The sequence below is a fragment of the Leucopleurus acutus genome (genome assembly GCF_964270905.1).
Source record: "Leucopleurus acutus genome assembly, chromosome: 4".
NCBI classification, from domain to species: Eukaryota; Metazoa; Chordata; class Mammalia; order Artiodactyla; family Delphinidae; genus Leucopleurus; species Leucopleurus acutus.
In genome coordinates, this window is record NC_139146.1 from 122,418,839 (window position 1) to 122,437,893 (window position 19,055).

At 38.5% G+C, this 19,055-nt stretch overlaps 2 protein-coding genes across 2 annotated transcripts in view; both read left to right on the forward strand.

Annotated features, from left to right (window-relative positions):
- Positions 1-19,055, forward strand: part of CPE (carboxypeptidase E) — a gene marked incomplete at both ends in the record, with an annotated part of 108,232 nt that overhangs the window by 75,924 nt on the left and 13,253 nt on the right. The window contains 4 exons of the mRNA XM_082838950.1: positions 3,316-3,512; positions 5,170-5,337; positions 14,440-14,561; positions 15,981-16,159. Of these exons, the coding sequence (XP_082695076.1) occupies positions 3,316-3,512; positions 5,170-5,337; positions 14,440-14,561; positions 15,981-16,159 (666 nt within the window). The remainder of the gene's footprint in view (positions 1-3,315; positions 3,513-5,169; positions 5,338-14,439; positions 14,562-15,980; positions 16,160-19,055) is intronic.
- On the forward strand, positions 1,172-1,810 carry LOC309961194 (ubiquitin-conjugating enzyme E2 K-like; the record flags this gene model as incomplete). Its single annotated transcript, XM_082838205.1, has 1 exon — positions 1,172-1,810. The coding sequence occupies one exon, from the start codon at positions 1,172-1,174 to the stop codon at positions 1,772-1,774; it is 603 nt and encodes a 200-aa protein (XP_082694331.1). The 3' UTR covers positions 1,775-1,810.

Sequence of the window (19,055 nt, forward strand, 5' to 3'; positions counted from 1 at the left end):
GATTGGTTCCTGAGACTTCCTACAGAGCAGGAAGCAAAACCACATTGGAAATTTTCTGACTCTGGAAACATAAATAAATAAAGCAGTGATATGGAGTGGTACGGCCTGTGGCAGACTGGAAAAAGCACGCTCTATCCCAAGCATTCAAATTCAAACACAAGATAGTCTCTGATAGCCAGACAAAACACTGGGATGCTAAGTTTAGCTGCGTGACTATGAGTTTGCTATTCCTCCTTCAAGTGATTAAAGAATTTTAGTTTTTCAATCCAGAGGAATAATAGGAAATTTCAATGTGCTCACGTACTCATTATGAGTTGTGGGCCAAGCTCTTTTGAGTGACGAAAGCTCCAAAATTGTGTTGGGGTAAAGCAGCAGGACCAGAAAGCCTCCAACACTGCAATCTTCTCTAATAACTTTGGGAGGCAGGCTTCTGAGACCCCACTGGCTTCCTGGTCTCTTGCTTTCTTCCATAGTGGACTGGTGCAGTGTCCCCTGTGCCTCAATCCCATTAACACACACACTGAAGGGGTGAGTTTGACAGAAAGGAGGAAGATTATTATGACTTGAAATCAGAAGCAAAGAAAACATCTCTTCCCACATGCATACCTTTGGCGCGTGTCTCTGGAGGTGATTTAAGTGAGGCTTTCTTTCCCTCTAAGTGAAAAATGAGGGACATATAAATACAGCCCTGACCCTGCTCCCACCTGATCCTTAGATTAAGATTAGCTTCAGCTCAGGCTGAGAGGTCACACAGGACATGGTTTCTGCAGCTGGCGGTCACTCAAATCACACACCCAGAAATCTCATGCAAAGAATATTTAGGTAACATATTTCTAAGAGAAGGATAATTCCAACTTCTTTTTTTTAACCAGGGGTGGGCAGTCCTAGTGATTTTGTAAATGGGAGGATCTTGTTCACTGCAGAAATTGGGTCTTTTGGATGGATGAAGCAGAAAGGAGCAGAACAATAGGATTAATTAAGATTATTTTGGATTTTGGGGGCCGGGTGCGGAGGTGATTGCACACTCAGGAGAGCGCGGCGGCAGGGGTGGTATTGGCAGCGTTCGTGTGCTCGGGTGTGAATCGCCGAGGGAGGAGGCGGTGGAGGAAGAGGTGGCGGTGGTCGTAGTGGTGGCAGAGGAGGCGGGCACGAATCAGCTGCGGGCGGAGACATGGCCAACATTGCGGTGCAGCGAATCAAGCCGGAGTTCAAGGAGGTGCTGAAGAGCGAGGAGACGAGCAAAAATCAAACTAAAGTAGATCTTGTAGATGAGAATTTTACAGAATTAAGAGGAGAAATAGCAGGACCTCCAGACACACCATATGAAGGAGGAAGATATCAACTAGAGATTAAAATACCAGAAACATATCTATTTAATCCCCCTAAGGTCCGGTTTATCACTAAAATATGGCATCCTAATATTAGTTCCATCACAGGGGCTATTTGTTTGGATATCCTGAAAGATCAATGGGCAGCAGCAATGACTCTCCGCACGGTATTATTGTCATTAGAAGCACTACTGGCAGCTGCAGAACCAGAAGATCCACAAGATGCAGTAGTAGCAAATCAGTACAAACAAAATCCCGAAATGTTCAAACAGATAGCTCGACTTGGGGCACATGTGTATGCTGGAACACCAGTTTCTAGTCCAGAATACACCAAAAAAATAGAAAACCTATGTGCTATGGGCTTTGATAGGAATGCAGTAATAGTGGCCTTGTCTTCAAAATCTTGGGATGTAGAGACTGCAACAGAATTGCTTCTGAGTAACTGAGACATAGAGCTGCTGATATAGCCAAGCTTGACCCTTCTTGAGGAGCGTCAACGTCTGCTATTTTTAGGATTCTGCATAGATTTCTTTTAAACTGGCATTCTTGCCTAATGATGTTATCTAGGCACCATTGGAGACAAAATAATCTCTGCTCTGTAAATAAAGCTAATTAAACATCTCTGTAAATTAAAAAAAAAGATTATTTTGCTGCCATGCTCTGCAATTTTATTACTCCTCCTAAAACGCAATGGGATAGGCAGCATGATTTATGTTTGAATTCTGGGGCCTTCAGCAAAATTTATCCTCTTTGGCTGCATTTCTACAATAATGATAATAAAACTATCTGTCTCCTGTATTTTAGTGGGCTGTTATAAAGAGAAAACTAGATTATGTATGGTAAAGCACCTTACAATGACAAGACAATGTGATGTAACAATAATAATATTAAAAAAAATAGCAAACACATAGCACTGTTTTTTGCCAGGCACTGTTCTAAGCACTGACACTCATTATTTAACTTTATAATAACCTTATGAGGTAGAATCTAGGATCTCATTTATAAATGGGGAAACAGAGCCACAGAAAGCTGAACTAACTACTTGAGGCCAGCCAGTAAGAATTGGTGCCAGGATTTGAAACTACCCAGTCTGGCTCTAGAAGTTAATGCTTTTAGTCACTATGGTTTAAAAAAGAATGAAAAAAAAGTAGATTTTTAACTAAATGAGAAGATCAGCGTTTGAATCCTGGGTTAATTGGCTGTGTAACTGAAGTCAGGCCTCTCAAGCAGTCTGAACTTTAGTTTGCTCACCTTAAAATACAGATGGGTAATAATACCTATTTTTAGCTGTTTGGTGGGGACTAAATAAGAAAACATGAAAGTTCACTGTTTAATGGTAGGATGCACACGATGTACAATCTTCTCTAATAACTGATATGGTGTTTAATTAGTTATTATGGGGGGTGTATATTTGTCTGCTCGGGCTGCCATAACAAAATACCACAACAGACACTTATTTTCTCACAGTTCTGTAAGATGGAAGTCCAAGGTCAAGGCACCTGCAGTTAGTTTCTGATGAGGCCTCTCTTCCTGACTTGCAGGCAGCTGCCTGCCTGAGGCATCCTCATATGGCCTTTTATTCATGCATGTGGAAAGAGAGACAGAATCTTTGGTGTCTCTTCCTCTTCTTATAAGGACAATAATCCTTCTGGATTATGACCTCATTTAACCTTAATTACCTCCTTAAAGGTCTTATCTCCAAATACAGTCACATTGGTACTTAGGGCTTCAACCTATGATTTTGGGGGGCATAATGCACTGCATAACAAGTGGGAAGCTGGGGAGAGAGAACTAGAAGGACAGAGGGGCATTTGGAATATTTTATTTTTAGCGCAGATTTCTTAGGCATCAGCTGTGGAGGGCAAAGAAGTTATCAGCTGTGTGTAATAAATTGGTAACTATACAATACTTTTTACACTATATGTCATTTGCCTTCTCTTTGGTGTGATAGAAAAAGTCTCCATACTATCTATTTTTGTGCTTTTAGGTGAGCCTGAATTTAAATACATTGGGAATATGCATGGCAATGAGGCTGTTGGACGGGAACTGCTGGTTTTCCTGGCCCAGTACCTGTGCAACGAATACCAAAAGGGGAATGAGACAATCGTCCAGCTGATCCACAACACCCGGATCCACATCATGCCCTCCCTCAACCCTGATGGCTTTGAGAAGGCAGCATCTCAGGTGGGTGTGGGCCAGCTCACAACAGGGCATGCTTGCTTTTTTTTTATGGTTTGTACATATATGCTCACATATAAGGAATATACGCTCACGTGAAGCTTACAGATAGTGCAGGGGCGGGTATAAGTGATATGGTGTTTAATTTGCTTGTAAGGAAAAAGTGCAGAAGGTAAGGGATGGTGGGTGAGGGTTTCTTCAGCAGAGATTGTGAATGAGAGATTTTGTTAGTCAATATTAAATTAATGTTTTGTTTTCGTTGTTAAATGAATCATATTTATTCATTCATGTGTGTGACTAGGTAAATTTCTTCCTAAAAATCTAGAAGTTTGAAAACTATCTACTGCCATGTATTGAAGAGTGAGGCCATTGCTGTCTCTGAATGAGGCGATATCATAGCGCCCTCTACTGAAATCAAGGAATGAGGATTTTTGGCCAATGTTTCACTGATGTTTAATCCTTAACTATATGTGATGTGTAAAGTAAAAACAAACAAACAAATCAAAACAAAACCCTCCTATCTACAAATCAAAATTAATTTAATACATTTTAACTGTTAGAGAAGCTGGGAAGTAATTATGTTTTCACAGTTAAGTGTGCTCCCTTTTTGTTTAGACAGGGATGGAGGACATTTTATTTTCTACAGTTTGAAATAATTTTCTTATTTTACGGGAACATATTAAAGCATATATTTAGTATGTTAATCTATAGTTAAGAAGTTGTTTTGTACCTTAAAAATAAAAGATCAAGTGACCAGACAGTGAATTTCTGTAAGTATAATATTGATATAATTTCTAAAGTTATGAGAGAAAAATTCTAGTAACATAGAGAATTAAATTATTGACTATTTTAAGGTGATATTCAGAACTGTAAGACAGGATAGACAAAAAACTGTCATTGCTATTTTCTGTCTTATAGGTTTTGATTCCTCACAGTCTAAGGTATCTGAGTTTACATGACTTTAAGAATATGGGCATTATCTCTATATTAGAGATCTAGTAAAATTTAACAGTAAAACAGGAAAATCTACATTATGGAATATAACTGAATATTCTGGAAATTTATTAAATTTCCAGATTGTATCATTAGCGAAATGAAAGGTTTCAAATTGAACAAAAAATTTTCAACTTACAAAGTTGAAACAAAAGTTCTAGAGCTCATATATTTTCATGAAGACGGTAAGAGAGAGGTATATTATTAATATGTAAACAATTCATGTTAAACTCATTTTAAGCATCTAACCTTCTCTAGTAATTTATTCTTTTGAATATTTAGAAGTAGTTGCTGTGGTTTTCAGAGGCAGTGAGTATTTTACTTAAACCAAGTACAGAGTGGCATGCTGTGAGATGGCATGCCATCTACTACTAACACACATGGACTTTTTTTGCAGTTTGATGTTGAATATCTTTTAAATAAAATTATTATTGACATTTAAAATATTGTTCATTGAGAATATTTTCAAAATATCCATAATATATACTTTAAACCTGATACTTTCATGTGTATATCAGTAAGATAGTGAAAATGCCATTGTAGGAGGATATTGTTGAAATGAATAATCTTAATAAATTATTTTAAAAACCATTAATGAAGACCTTAAATAGATGGTAACAATAATAATAAATAACTGATGATTTTCCTCTGATTTTTTTTTTTTTTTCAGCCTGGTGAGCTGAAGGACTGGTTCGTGGGTCGAAGCAATGCCCAGGGAATAGATCTGAACCGGAACTTTCCTGACCTGGACAGAATAGTTTATGTTAATGAGAAAGAAGGTGGTCCAAATAATCATCTGTTGAAAAATCTGAAGAAAATTGTGGATCAAAACACAAAGGTAAAGAACATGTATGGTTTTCCTGGGTTCTGTCCTCCAGCCTAAGGAAAGATGTCTATTATCTTCATCACAGTGAAGGACACAGGAGTGTTGTGAAAGCTTGTATGGGATAGTTCACTATGGCTGTGAAAGTCAAGGCTGGGACGCCTGGGGCCTGGAAACTAGTCCTGCCCCTAGAAGTGGTCAGGGGTTTAGGGAGTGGGAGGCAGGGACAGGGGTAGGAGGGAGAACCCAGTTGTCTAGAAAGTCTTTTTGGCCTCTTTAGAGGCCCTTTATCAGCACATCTGATTAGCAACTCCTACAGCATTCCACCTTGTTGAACTTTTTCTTATTTTCCAGAACTTCCTCCTCTTCTGCCTTGCACAACTGCACTTCCTCCTACCTCTCCTAGTACCTTTCAAACCACTCCTCAGTTTCTTTCCCTGCTTCTTCTGCCTTGGCCTAAATGCTGGCCTTCAGGGTCCCATCTGCTACCCTCCTGTCTCTCCTTGGGTTTCCATCCTCTCCTGGACCTTCAGTGTTGTCCATTATACAAATTCTCCCAGATCTCTTTTGCCTGCTCACTGAGTCCCTTTATCTGGTGACACCTGGGGCCTCAAGCTCAGCATGACCAGAAATAAATCATTCCCTAAGAAAACACTATTCTCTCATTTACTTGATCGTCAAAGCCTTGATTTTTCCGTCTCTGTCACCACTCACCACACATGTAACCAGATCTTGGCGATTTGGCCTCCTGACACCTTTCAGCCTCTCCTTCCTCTGCCAACTCAGGCCCTGTGGTTTGCTCTGACGAGGAAGGGAGCCCCCATTCCTGTTTGGGGTTCAGCCTCTCCCAGCTCCATTCAGTCTTCTCAAATTCCTCCAGAGTGATCTTCATACACAAATTATTGCTCTATTGCTGAAAAACCCTAACCTTGCCGGGTCTCCACCGCCCAGAGGACAAAGGAAAAGACTCAAAATGTCAGAATAGTGTGATGGTTTAGCGTGGAGGCTCTGGAGGCAGCCACTTTGCTTCAAATTCTGGTTCTGTCCTTGCTGTGTGAGTTTTGCAAAGTTCTGTAACCACTGTGTGCTTCCTCCCCTTCATCCGAAGTGTGGACGTGACAATAGCATCCAGCCCATAGTGAGCTTATGAGGATTGGATGAGCCAGTACATGTGAAGTGCTGGAGGCCAGGACCTGGAATTGTTACTGCTGTGTCAGCGTCATTGCTCAGTGCTCTGTTACGGACCACAAGGTCAGATGGATGCACACACCCACTAAACACTGGGTTTGAACACTATTTTCAGTTCCACAGAGGGGAGGCGAGCCCATCACAGAGGAACGGCAAGGACTGCTGGGGGCAGCCCCCGCTGCGTCTTGTGTCTTTCCAGGCAATTCAACTCTGGCTTATCAGCTTCTTCTAGTATTTTTCCTAAGTGAGAGCTTGGAAAAGACGGTGTCTCCATTTTATTACAGTTCCAGGGCCATCCAAGTTTCCCTTGGCTGCTGGCAGCTGCCAGCTCAGCCACTCTTTAATCTGGCTTTGATATGCCATGTACTCCGTAAGCATACTGTCTTCTACTAACTTTATGTTCACAGTGCTCTTCCCTTTCCTTCCATGTCACCTCCTCTGTGAAGCCTTCCTCTCCTCCTCCAGACAGATCCTGTTGAGCCTGCCTTTATGTTCTTTATATATATTTCCAGTCTGGTGCTTATAGTTGTATAGAACTTTAGAGATGTTATATTATTATTTGTTTACACAGCTGTTTTTCTTTGTGATTGTAGATTTCAGTCCCTTGATTACAGGAATTAGAATTCCTATTTGAGTCTGACTCATAGTAGGCTTGAAGCCTATTATGAATGAGTGCAGTCCAGCCTGGCAAGCAGATCGCAACACCAGCTGCTGGAGTTCCAGACACGCACTCAGCACGTGGCTGGGACACTGTGTAGAGGATCCAGGAGAGAGGGAGTCTCAGCTTATTGGTCTAAAATTCTTCAAATTCTCCTGCCTGTATTTAAAGTTCATCCCAGAAACCTGGACTGAGCCTATAAGTGGGGACTGGTCTGTGAAAAGGGCTGCCAGGGGCTGAGGATTTTGGCGGAACTTGATAAGTGACTCAAACACTCCTGTTTCTTTTTTTTTTTAAATTAATTAATTAATTTATTTATTTTTGGCTGTGTTGGGTCTTCATTTCTGTGCGAGCGCTTTCTCTAGTTGCGGCGAGCGGGGACCACTCTTCATCTCAGTGCGCGGGCCTCTCACTGTCATGGCCTCTCTTGTTGCAGAGCACAGGCTCCAGATGCGCAGGCTCAGTAGTTGTGGCTCACGGGCTTAGTTGCTCCACGGCACGTGGGATCTTCCCAGACCAGGGCTCGAATCTGTGTCCCCTGCGTTGGCAGGCAGATTCTCAACCACTGTGCCACCAGGGAAGCCCCAACAGTCCTGTTTCTGAGTCACAGATTTGCAGTTTCTCAGCCCCTAAACTATCTTTCCCTGGAGAAGGGAGAGCTGGAAAAGCAAAGGGCAGGAGTAATTAGAGGGGAAAAGAGGGTAGTCTTGTGTGATGACCTGTGAGGCCTAAGACTGAAATGAAAAACTGTTCTGGAAGCCCAGTGTGGGTATCAGCCCAAACTTTCCCCCTTGCCCATGCTGTCTGTTAAAACTAAGGAATGAGAGAAAGAATTCCTGTCACCTATCATAGAAGAATTGAGAAATAAACTCACGTTGACAGGATATGAGATTAGCAGCCTTCATGTAAGTACCTTCATTTTCAGCCAGCACTGCCTTCCTCTTCCTCAATGGGACTTGTATAATATTTATATTAGATGTTTTCATATTTCTAGTTTAAGCAATACTTTTGAAAAATGATGTTTGTTCAAGGCACTTTAAAAAAATTAGAGCTTTTATTTTAAATAGTCTCAATGTCAATACTTTTTCTGGGTAAAGGTAAAATTAAAAAAATGCATAAAAATTAAATTTTAGCCTCTTTTCTGGAACAGAAGTAAGATTTGTTTACATTTTACTAAATCTTCAGTAAACCTGCTTAAATCACGGGATGATATTGCCCATGTCTGGCTCATCTCCTTTTTCCATCTTTGTCAATTAGACACAGATAGTGTTTGGACCCAGCCCAGTACAAGATACATAGTAGATATTTCATTAATGTTATTACACATCACCCCTTTCTCACTTCGCCTTCTTGGCCTTGTAGTGGTGTGTGTGTTTGTAGGTATGTGTGTGTGTGTGTGTGTGTGTATGTATTTACTGAGATATAATTTATAGCATTATTTAATTTGAGGTGTACAACATAATGATTTGATATCTTATATATTGTGAAATGATCACCATAATAAGTCTAGTTAACATCCATCACCATACACAGTTACACATTTTTTTTCTTGCGGGGAGAACTTGTAAGATCTTCTCTCTTAGCAACTTTCAAATATACAGTACGGTATTATTAACTATCTACTCTATGCTGTACATGGCATGCCTAGGACTTATTTATTGTTTAACTGGAAGTCTGTACTTTTGACTCCCGTCACGTATTTCATCCACGCCCAGCCTCCTGCCTCTGGCACCCACCAATCTGTTCCCTGTTTCCTTAGAGTGGTTTTAAAATCTCTATGGTTGTAGGAATCAGGGGTTAAATATACAGATTCCTTATTTACAACAGCCAAGATATGGAAGCAACCTAAGTGTCCATCAACAGAGGAATGAATAAAGAAGATGTGGTACATATATACAATGGAATATTACTCAGCCATAAAAGAGAATGAAATTTTGCCATTTGCAACAACATGGATAGACTTGGAGGGCATTAGGCTAAGTGAAATAAGTCAGACAAGAGAACGATAAATACTGTATGATATCACTTATAGGTGAAATCTAAAAAAAGAACAGGCTAGTGAATATAACAAAAAAGAAGCAGACTCACAGATACAGAGAACAAACTGGTGGTTACAGGGAAGGGGGAGGGGCAAGATAAGGGTTGTGGATTAAGAGGTAAACTACTATGTATAAATAAGTAAACTACAAGGATATATTGTACAGCACAGGCAATATAGCCAATATTTTATAATAGCTACAAATGGAGTATAGCCTTTAAAAATTGTGAATCACTATGTTGTACACTGAAACTTACATAATATTGCACATCAACTATACGTCAATTTTAAAAACTGTAGATTCCTGTGATTGCTGAACCAAGAAGCCTGGGGTGTATATGCTATGGGAATGAGTGATAGAGAGGAGCTTACATTTTACCAAGTCCTCCAGAGGCTCTCCTTGCTCTTCCGAACCTCTCTGAATACAAGGTCTCTCCTGCTCCCCGGAGTTCTTCCTGCTAAGTCATTTCTCATCTGCTCTCAAGCTCTTCAGCCTGGTCACTTCCACTATTATCTGGGCTCGGTACATGAGCCTTGGCTTGGACTGCATGGAAACAGAGTGATTAAATCCAATAGTTATATTAAATACTTGTCTTTAATGGCTAGAGTGGTGAAGAAAATGGAATAAATATAGCTTTGATATATTTTAAGAGCCAAAGCCATCTACTTATAGAGCATAACATTTGAGTTATATTTACAGTCTTTATGTAGTTTTTTTTTTTGCTGTACGCGGGCCTCTCACTGTTGTGGCCTCTCCCGTTGCGGAGCACAGGCTCCGGACGCGCAGGCTCAGCGGCCATGGTTCATGGGCCCAGCCGCTCTGCGGCATGTGGGATCTTCTTGGACCGGGGCACGAACCCGTGTCCCCTGCATCGGCAGGCGGACTCTCCACCACTGCGCCACCAGGGAAGCCCATATTTACAGTCTTTAAATGGAAGTTTTAAAGATAGGTCATAATTGGCTCTGGATTCTGTTAAGGGCTCCATCTAAGAGGTGCTCCAAAGCCTTCTCTATGGATTAAATATGTGATTACAGTACCCAGGAGATTTCAGCATTTAGTCAGCCTAAAAGACTCTATTAATAGTCAAAGAGAAATGAGTTCAACTTATCAAATTGTGGAGTTTGCTTGCTTGCTTTTGAACATCTAGTAACATGAATATTAGCAATAGTGTATGTATAGGAACTAACAATAGGCTAAACCTAATAGCCACATACGACTTTGTGTATTCAGGACTGCATCGTTTTTTTTCTTTTTCTCTTTTAAAAAAACAGGTTTGTTGAGATATGATTTACATACCATAGAACTCACCCATGTGAGGTGTACAATTCAGTGGTTTTTAGTACATTCACAGGTAATGAGCAACCAATACCACACAGTTTCGGAATATTTTTATCATCTCAGAAAGAAACCCCATACCCTTTAGCTATCACCCCACTATCCCTCCACCCCCACTCCAGCCTTAAACCACTAATCTGCTTTCTGTTTCTATGGACTTCCTTGTTCTGGTCACTTCATATGAGTGGAATCATATAATATGTGGTCTTTTGTGCCTGGCTTGTTTCACTGAGCATGTTTTCAAGGATCATTTATGTTGTGGCGTGTGATATTTCAGGACTGTATCTTTAAATTTGCTTCAAAAAACATTTTCTTTAAAAACTTTTTTATTAAAAAATTAATATTTTATTATAAACAAAAAGATAAAGCAAATATAAATAAGCAGAAAAATAACCCATTACCCAGCATTCTTAAATGACCACCATTCACATTTTGGTATGTGTCCTTCAAAATTATTTCTTACACATGAATCAACATATAAATATATGGAAACATGCCATTTTGAACCTTTTCAGGTGAATAATAAATACAAGAGTACAGTCTGCCGCAGAATGGTGTTGCCTCCTGAGCTCACATTCAAACCTATCCTTCGCTCCAGGGAGTATTTGCTTGCTTCACTATCCAAATCTACCTTATTTTTCCCCCGAGACATTGTGAAGTTCCACCTCCTTCCTGAAATCCTTAGTGATTTTCCAAACCACAGAGATTTCTGTCTCGTCTGAACTCAGTGAAATATTTGTCAGAGCCAATCACTGGGTTTTGAATAAATAGGAAAGATGGGGCAGATGTACAAACAAGAGGACTAACAAGAAATTCAGCAGTAAAAGAAAAACTTCTGAACAGAATATTATAGAAGAATGTGTGACAAACCCATATCATATAATATTAATGCCATTCTTGAGCAATCGAGCCTAATAAACCGTAAATTCGTTGCAAAAAAAGCATAAACGTTATAGATTTTTTGATTAAATTGTCCTATATTAGTTATTTTAAAGTTGATTTAAATTAAAATTTAAACTGGATTTGATTTAAATTAATTTAAACTTTAGAAACAAATTTAAGTGTATATAAGAATTTAGTTTATGAAAAGGGAGTGTTTCAGATTATTATGGAAAGAATAGATTATTCAATAAATGGAATTGAGACAAATCCATCTCACAAATATTAGCATAGATCAAAATAAAATCTAGATGTATTATGACTTAAATATAAAAAGTATGAACCTAGTAAAAGAAAACTTTGGTAAATTTGTCATTTTTGGAGTGCGATAGAACTTTCTAAATCCCAGTATAGAAAACTGGCATATGGTGGCCGCTTAATAGTTTTTGAATAAAGGAATGAAATATAAAAGCAAAGGACAAGACCATAAAAAAAATCAGTAGATTTGACAACATAAATATCTTAATGTTTTATATTTTAATTATTATTATTATTAAATTTGAAAGGCAAATAAGAAACCTGGAAAATATCTATAATATGTAGTAGATAGAGGGTTAATGTTTTTAATAAATAAACAACTCTTGCAAATTAATAAGAAAATATGCATTTCAATAGAAAAATCAGTTAAACCATGTATAAACATGTCACCAAAGAATAAACCTAAATGGTCACTAAACATATAAAAAACTGCTCTAGTTTTATTAATCAAAGAATGAAAATTAAAAAAATTCTATTTGTCATGTATCAAAGTGACAGACTTAAAAAACACATATCCCATGTTGGTAAGAGTAATTACAAATGACAGGTTTATTATAGTGTTGCTGGGTATATTGTTGTATCTTTCAGGGGTGCAGTCTGGAATACATTTAAAAATTTTTTTCTAAATGTGCTTAGTTTTTGGTCAATTCTTTCCATTTCTAGGGAAATTTCCCTTAAAAAAATGTGGATCTGCACAAAGAGTGCAGCTACAAGTGTGTTCACAACATTTTTTTTCATAGTAAACAAGTCAGTACCCAGCAATTGGTGATCCACCCCCCACAGCTTTATTGAAGTATAATTGACACATAAAAATAGTATAGATTTAAGATGTACAGTGTGATGATTTGATATACGTATGTGCTGTGAAATGGTCACCACAATCAAGCTAATTAACACATCCATCACCTCCCGTAGTTATCTTTTTTTTTTCTTTTATGTTGAGAACGCTTGTGACCTACTCTCTTAGAAGATTTCAAGTACACAATACAGTATTATTAAGTCATCTGGGGATACATTAGATTCCCAGAGCTAATTCGTTCTGTAACTGAAAGTTTGTACCCTTTGACCAACATCTTCCTATTTTCTCCTCCTCTTCCACCAAGTGGAGGTCCCTAGTGCTCGTGTAGTAGCTCTGAGCCATACTGCTGGGTTTGAGTCCAGTCCTACTACTCCCAATGAGGTGGCCTCACGCTATTCCCCGACTTCTCTGTGTCTCACTTTACGCATCAGTAAAATGGGGGTATGTGCAGTCCCTATCTCATAGGGTGGATGTGAAAATTCAGTGTGTCACACAGTAAGTGTTTAATAAGTATTAGCTGTTATTTTTTCCATGTTTAAGAATATGTCCATACATTGGATACTACTCAGCCATTGAAATAATAATTCAGTGACATGAAAAAGTGTTATCTGTTGAGCAAAATAGGTGGCATACAAAATGGTATATAAATGATATTAATTTCTTTATCTCCTCTACATTTTTTACAATGAACATATTTTTTATAGTGAGAATAAGATAAACCAAACCAAACAAATAATAAAGACAATGTCCTATTCTAAATCACAATCACACTTTTCCACAATTAGAAGTAGCCTACATGAAAAATAGGATAGTTTTGATACATTAAAGCTAACATACTGAAAATAATGTGGGATTTATAGTTTATATACTGGATTTGAATCTTAAATGTCTGAACTTGGACACGTCATTAACACTCCCAACTCTCAGATTCTCCCCTGCAAAATGCGGATGTATATCCCCTATCAAATGGGGATGTTGTGAAGCTCAATAAAATAGTGTATGTGAGAGCTATTCATAAACTGAACAGAGACATACAAATACAAGATCTAATTATAACCATCAAAACCTACTGATGCTTTTAGTTATTCTGTCCCAAAGAACAATATGAATCACATCTCCAGTAAAAAGCTTTCTTTTTTTTAAATCAGAGAGGTACTTGGTAGTTTGAGAGTCTTCCTAGTTGCTACTAAAAACTCATCACATAAAGTATCAAGCTTTTGGCTCAGTTTAATTCTTTGGTATACATTTTGTTCCTCCTTTGTTTTGCTTCCAAGGTATGAGGGGCTGTGAATCATTCAAAAGACAACATGAATTCCTGAAACTTTTGCCTTTGTTTTAAAATTTAAGATGATCATCCCAAAGTAAACTATTTGATGATGAAATCTGGAAGAGACCCAATTTAATTTTTTTCTTAGGAAAAATGTTTAAAGTAGTTGAAGGGAATTGGAAAAATAGTAAGCAAAAATTGGAAGAAAAATCAACCATGTTTCTTCAGTTGCACCACCACAGAGAAAGAACCCTGTTCTGCGGCTCAGCTATTTTCTTTTCTCCTTGTCTTATCCTTAATTATTATTAACAAAGATCAGATGGAGTTGTGCCCAAATTTGTAAGTGATTTGTATGCTGTTTTTCACGTTACAAAGGAAGAAAAGCTGGCAGCTTTTAAGTAGAACTTTCAAGGAAATCGAAATATTTTTTATAAGTCTGAGAAAGATAGAGATGGGGAATGCTGCTCCTTTCTTTCTACGAAAACAATCACAGAGTTCTTGGAATATGACCAGCTTTCAGTTGTTGTTTTTGGTTTTTGTTGTTGTTTTTACCTTTTCTATGTCTTTTCTGTCAAGTGATCCCACCAATGACTGCCACATTTAGAATCTTTTTAATCTCTAATCTTTAATACAGCTTGCTCCTGAGACCAAGGCTGTCATTCATTGGATTATGGATATTCCTTTTGTGCTTTCGGCCAATCTTCATGGAGGAGACCTTGTGGCTAATTACCCATATGACGAGACACGGAGCGGTAGGTGTCCTTCCTGCTTCTCTGATTGGTTCAAGGTTTACAGTTCGTTTACAAGAGTTTATTCGATGATTTCTATAATATTCTTTTAAGGGACTGGTCATTCAGTGATTTTGCCTGTAGAAATACATCTACTGAACTGGAATATCCCCTATTTCATGTGGTATTGGCATATATATCTGGCAGAAAAAGACTATAAATTAAAAAAAAAAGTTTAGGTGAAGAGAAACATGATCTTGACTGAATACTTAGAGAAGGGAGAGGGAGAAAACAGACGTCATGATCTTGGGTCACTCTTGGACTCTGGTAAAATGGAGGAGTAATGGAATTTATGTAGGTTTATGTACAAGATAGCTTAAAAATGGAGGCAGCCTTTTGCCGCTCCATCAGGGCCCATATACATCTCTGCATGTGTCTTTTTGTGCACTCACACTTATGTATTTGTTTTTTTTTGCTGTACGTGGTCCTCTCGCTGTTGTGGCCTCTCCCGTTGCGGAGCACAGGCTCCGCGCGCAGGCTCAGCGGCCATGGCTCACGGGCCCAGCCGCTCCGCGGCATGGGGGATCTTCCCAGACCGGGGCACAAACCCGTGTCCCCTGCATCAGCAGGTGGACTCTCAACCACTGCGCCACCAGGGAAGCCCCCACTTCTGCATTTGGAACTGTTTCTTGGTGGTGTCAGGGAGGGGAAGTGATGCTTTGGTTTCCTTTAACTAGTTTTAGTTAAGCTTTAACTAGTTTTAGTTAAGCACAGCAAACTTTAGCCAGATAGATATTATCAGCTTAATTTTTGTTGTTCCAGGAAATTTCCTGCTTTGAATGGATTCTTAGGAGCCTTTGAAAAGTTAGGTCTTTGTAAACACAGGATAACTGTAGGTATTGGAAACTGAGTTTTGAAGAGTCTTTGGTAAAACATCCTTAAAATTTGGAGATTTTGTGGTTTGTCAGTAGCTGGAAATTTAAAGGACTGGCATAGTTGATAATACAGAATAAGAATACCGTGTACTAAAATATTTATTTATTTCAGTAATACACGTAGGAAATTTTTTAAAACTGTAAATTTAGATACTGAAAAATATGTGTGAGAGTGGTTCATAGTGCCTGTGAAGTTAACAATGGAAATCTCCTTGCTGTCTTCCCAAGTCAAATTTACTATGAACTTGTCACCTTTTCTTGTGAAGCTTTCAATTCATAAGCAGAATGTACATTCTACCCAGTTTCTGCTTTGTGGTATTAGGAGTGGACGTTATACAACCTAAAACCTAAGGTGTAATTGTTGAGTACGTAAACCTTCACTCCTTTCCCTTAGTGATGTAGCTAAAAAATACGTCAGCAAGAGATCAACACCAAATCACTCTTCAGAAAACACGCAGTGCTCCTCAGCCTGTGTCAGTTTCTTTAGTCTTGTGGGTTTATTTTCCAGGTAGTGCTCATGAATACAGCTCCTGCCCAGATGATGACATCTTCCAAAGTTTGGCTCGGGCGTACTCGTCCTTCAACCCCCCCATGTCGGACCCGGCTCGGCCCCCGTGTCGCAAGAATGATGACGACAGCAGCTTCGTAGAAGGAACGACCAACGGCGCAGCGTGGTACAGCGTGCCTGGAGGCGAGTTTCCCTTTTGCTCTTTATGTGATTAGTGGCTTTTAAAAAATAATTACCGTTTACATTTAGGGAAACTTCAATCTTCAGTCATTAAGAAATAGACTGAACCTATAGTTCATCCATTAAAATTAGTCTACTTTATGCATGGATGATTGCTATTATAGTTTTTTGTTGATTTTTAAGAATCAAGCTGCTAATTGAAGAGCTGTAGTAAACGAACTGAAGACATCCGCTGGGGAAATATAGATTGAATATTGTTAATTACCCTACTTTTCAAATTCTGGCCTTAGGGAATAAGATACCATCCTGGTTATATGTTAGTCATGCTTCGATTGTAGGTAAATGTATATTTTAGAGGGCTGGCTTTGGCCTTTAGTATATCTTGGTCCACATACCATTTGTTTTTATTTAAAAAATTTCACTTAATGTGGAATGTTTATTTTGTATTCACTGCTGCAGTAAACACTATTATTAGATCAGGAAGCACTTCACCTTTTATTGGGTCTGAAAAGGGAAAAGCCCACCTCAGCACAGCTGGAGGAAGCATCTCTAGACACCAAGGCAGCTCATGTGGCAATCTAGCATGGACTTTGAAGAGCTCTCATTTTTCGGGCTGGATCACTCATAGTTGTGTAATATTGCCTCTACCAAGGATGAAGAGTGAAATGTAAAGATACTGATTTTTTTTTCCTCTGCCTAAGAACAATTTTCTGTGGCCTACCTGGAAGTGAAAACAGAATTTAGGACAGTAGCAGCAGTGGCTAATTATAGGATTTTGGTTTGTTTAATATGGTTTTTTTTTTTTGGTTGAATTATGCCCTGAGAAAAATGTTCTTCCAGAGTTTTTCTTTCTGATATATGTTTATTCTGTTTTTTTAAAAAATTGAGGTATAGCTGATGTACAATATTATATAAGTTACAGGTGTACAACATAGTGATTCACAATTTTTAAAGGTTGTACTCTATTTATAGTTATTATAAAGTATTGGCTGTATTCCCTGTGCTATACAATATATCCTTGTAGCTTATTTTATATATAGTAATTGTACCTCTTAATCACCTACCCCTATCTTGCCCCCCACTTCCCTCTCCCCACTGGTAACAACTAGTTTGTTCTCTATGTCTGTGAGTCTGTTTTGTTGTTGTTATAGTCACAGCTTTATTTTTTAGATTCCACATATAAGTGATATCATACAGTATTTACCTTTCTCTGTGTGACTTATTTCACTGGGCATAATACCCTCCAACTCCATCCATGTTGCTGTAAATGGCAAAATTTCATTCTGTTTTATGGCTAAGTAGTATTCCATTGTGTAAATATACCACATCTTCATCCATTGATCTGTTGATTGACACTTAGGTTGCTTCCATATCTTGTCAATTGTAAATAATGCTGCTATGAACATTGGGGTGCATGTAACTTTTTGAATTAGTGTTTTTGTTTTTTTTGGATATATACTCAGGAGTGGAATTGCTGGGCTGTATGGTAGTTCTATTTTTGGTTTTTTCAGAAACCTTCAAAATGTTTTTCACACTGGCTGCACCAATTTAAATTCCCAACAACAGTGTTGGAGGGTTCCTTTTTCTCTGCATCGTTGTCAACATTTGTTATTTGTGTTATTTTTGATGATAGCCATTCTGACAGTTGTGAGGTAATATCTCAGTTTTTTGTTTTGTTTTGTTTTGTTTTTTTTGCGGTACGCGGCCCTGTCACTGCCGTAGCCTCTCCCGTTGCGGAGCACAGGCTCCGGACGTGCAGGCCCAGCGGACATGGCTCACGGGCCCAGCCGCTCCGCGGCATGTGGGATCTTCCCGGACCGGGACACGAATCCATGTCCCCCACATCGTCAGGCGGACTCTCAACCACTGTGCCACCAGGGAAGCCCTCAGTTTGGTTTTGATTTGCAATCCTCTGATGACTAACGATGTTGAGCATCTTTTCATGTGCCGTTAGGCCACCTGTGTGTCTTCTTTGGAAAAATGTCTATTCAGGTCTTCTGTCCATTATTTAATCAGGTTGTTTGGTTTTTTTTGATGTTGAGTTGTATAAGTTCCTTATGTATTTTGGATATTAACTCCTTATGCAATATATGATTTAAAAATACTTTCTCCCATTCCTTAAGTTGCCTTTTCATTTTGTTGACCATATCCTTTGCTGTGCAGAAGCTTTCAGTTTGATGCAGTCCCACTTATTAATTTTTGTTTTTGTTGCTTGTGCTTTTGGTGTCATACCCAAAAAACTTTACTAAGACCAGTATTGGGAGCCTTGTCTCTGTTTTCTCCTAGGAGCTTTACAGTTCAGGTCTTGCATTTAAGCCTTTAATCCATTTGGAATTAATATTGGTGTATAGCATAAGATAAAAGTCCAATTTCATTCTTTTGCACATGTGTATCCAGCTTTCCCAAAACTTTTTTTTAAAGAGACTGTGTCTTATTCCCATTTAGTATTCTTGGCTCTATTGTCAAGTATTAGTTGAGTGTATATATCAGGGTTTATTTCTGGGCTCTTGATTCTATTACAGTGGTCTGTGTGTCTGTTTTTATACCAGTACCATTACTGTTTTCATTATTTTAGCTTTGTAGTATAGTTTGAAATCAGGAAGTGTGATGCCTCCAGCTTTGTTCTTCTTTTTCAAGATTGCTTTGGCTAGTCATTGTCTTTTGTAGCTCTATATGAATCTTAGGATTGTTTTTTTCCCCCCATCTCTGTGAAAAATTCCATTGGAATTTTGATAGGGATTGTATTGAATCTATAGATAGCTTTGAGTGGTATGGACGTTTTAACAATATTAAATTTATGAACATTGGATATCTTTCCATTATCTTTGTATCTTCTTCAATTTCTTTTATCAATGTCTTATAGTTTTCAGTGTACAGCTCTTTCATCTCCTTGGTTAAA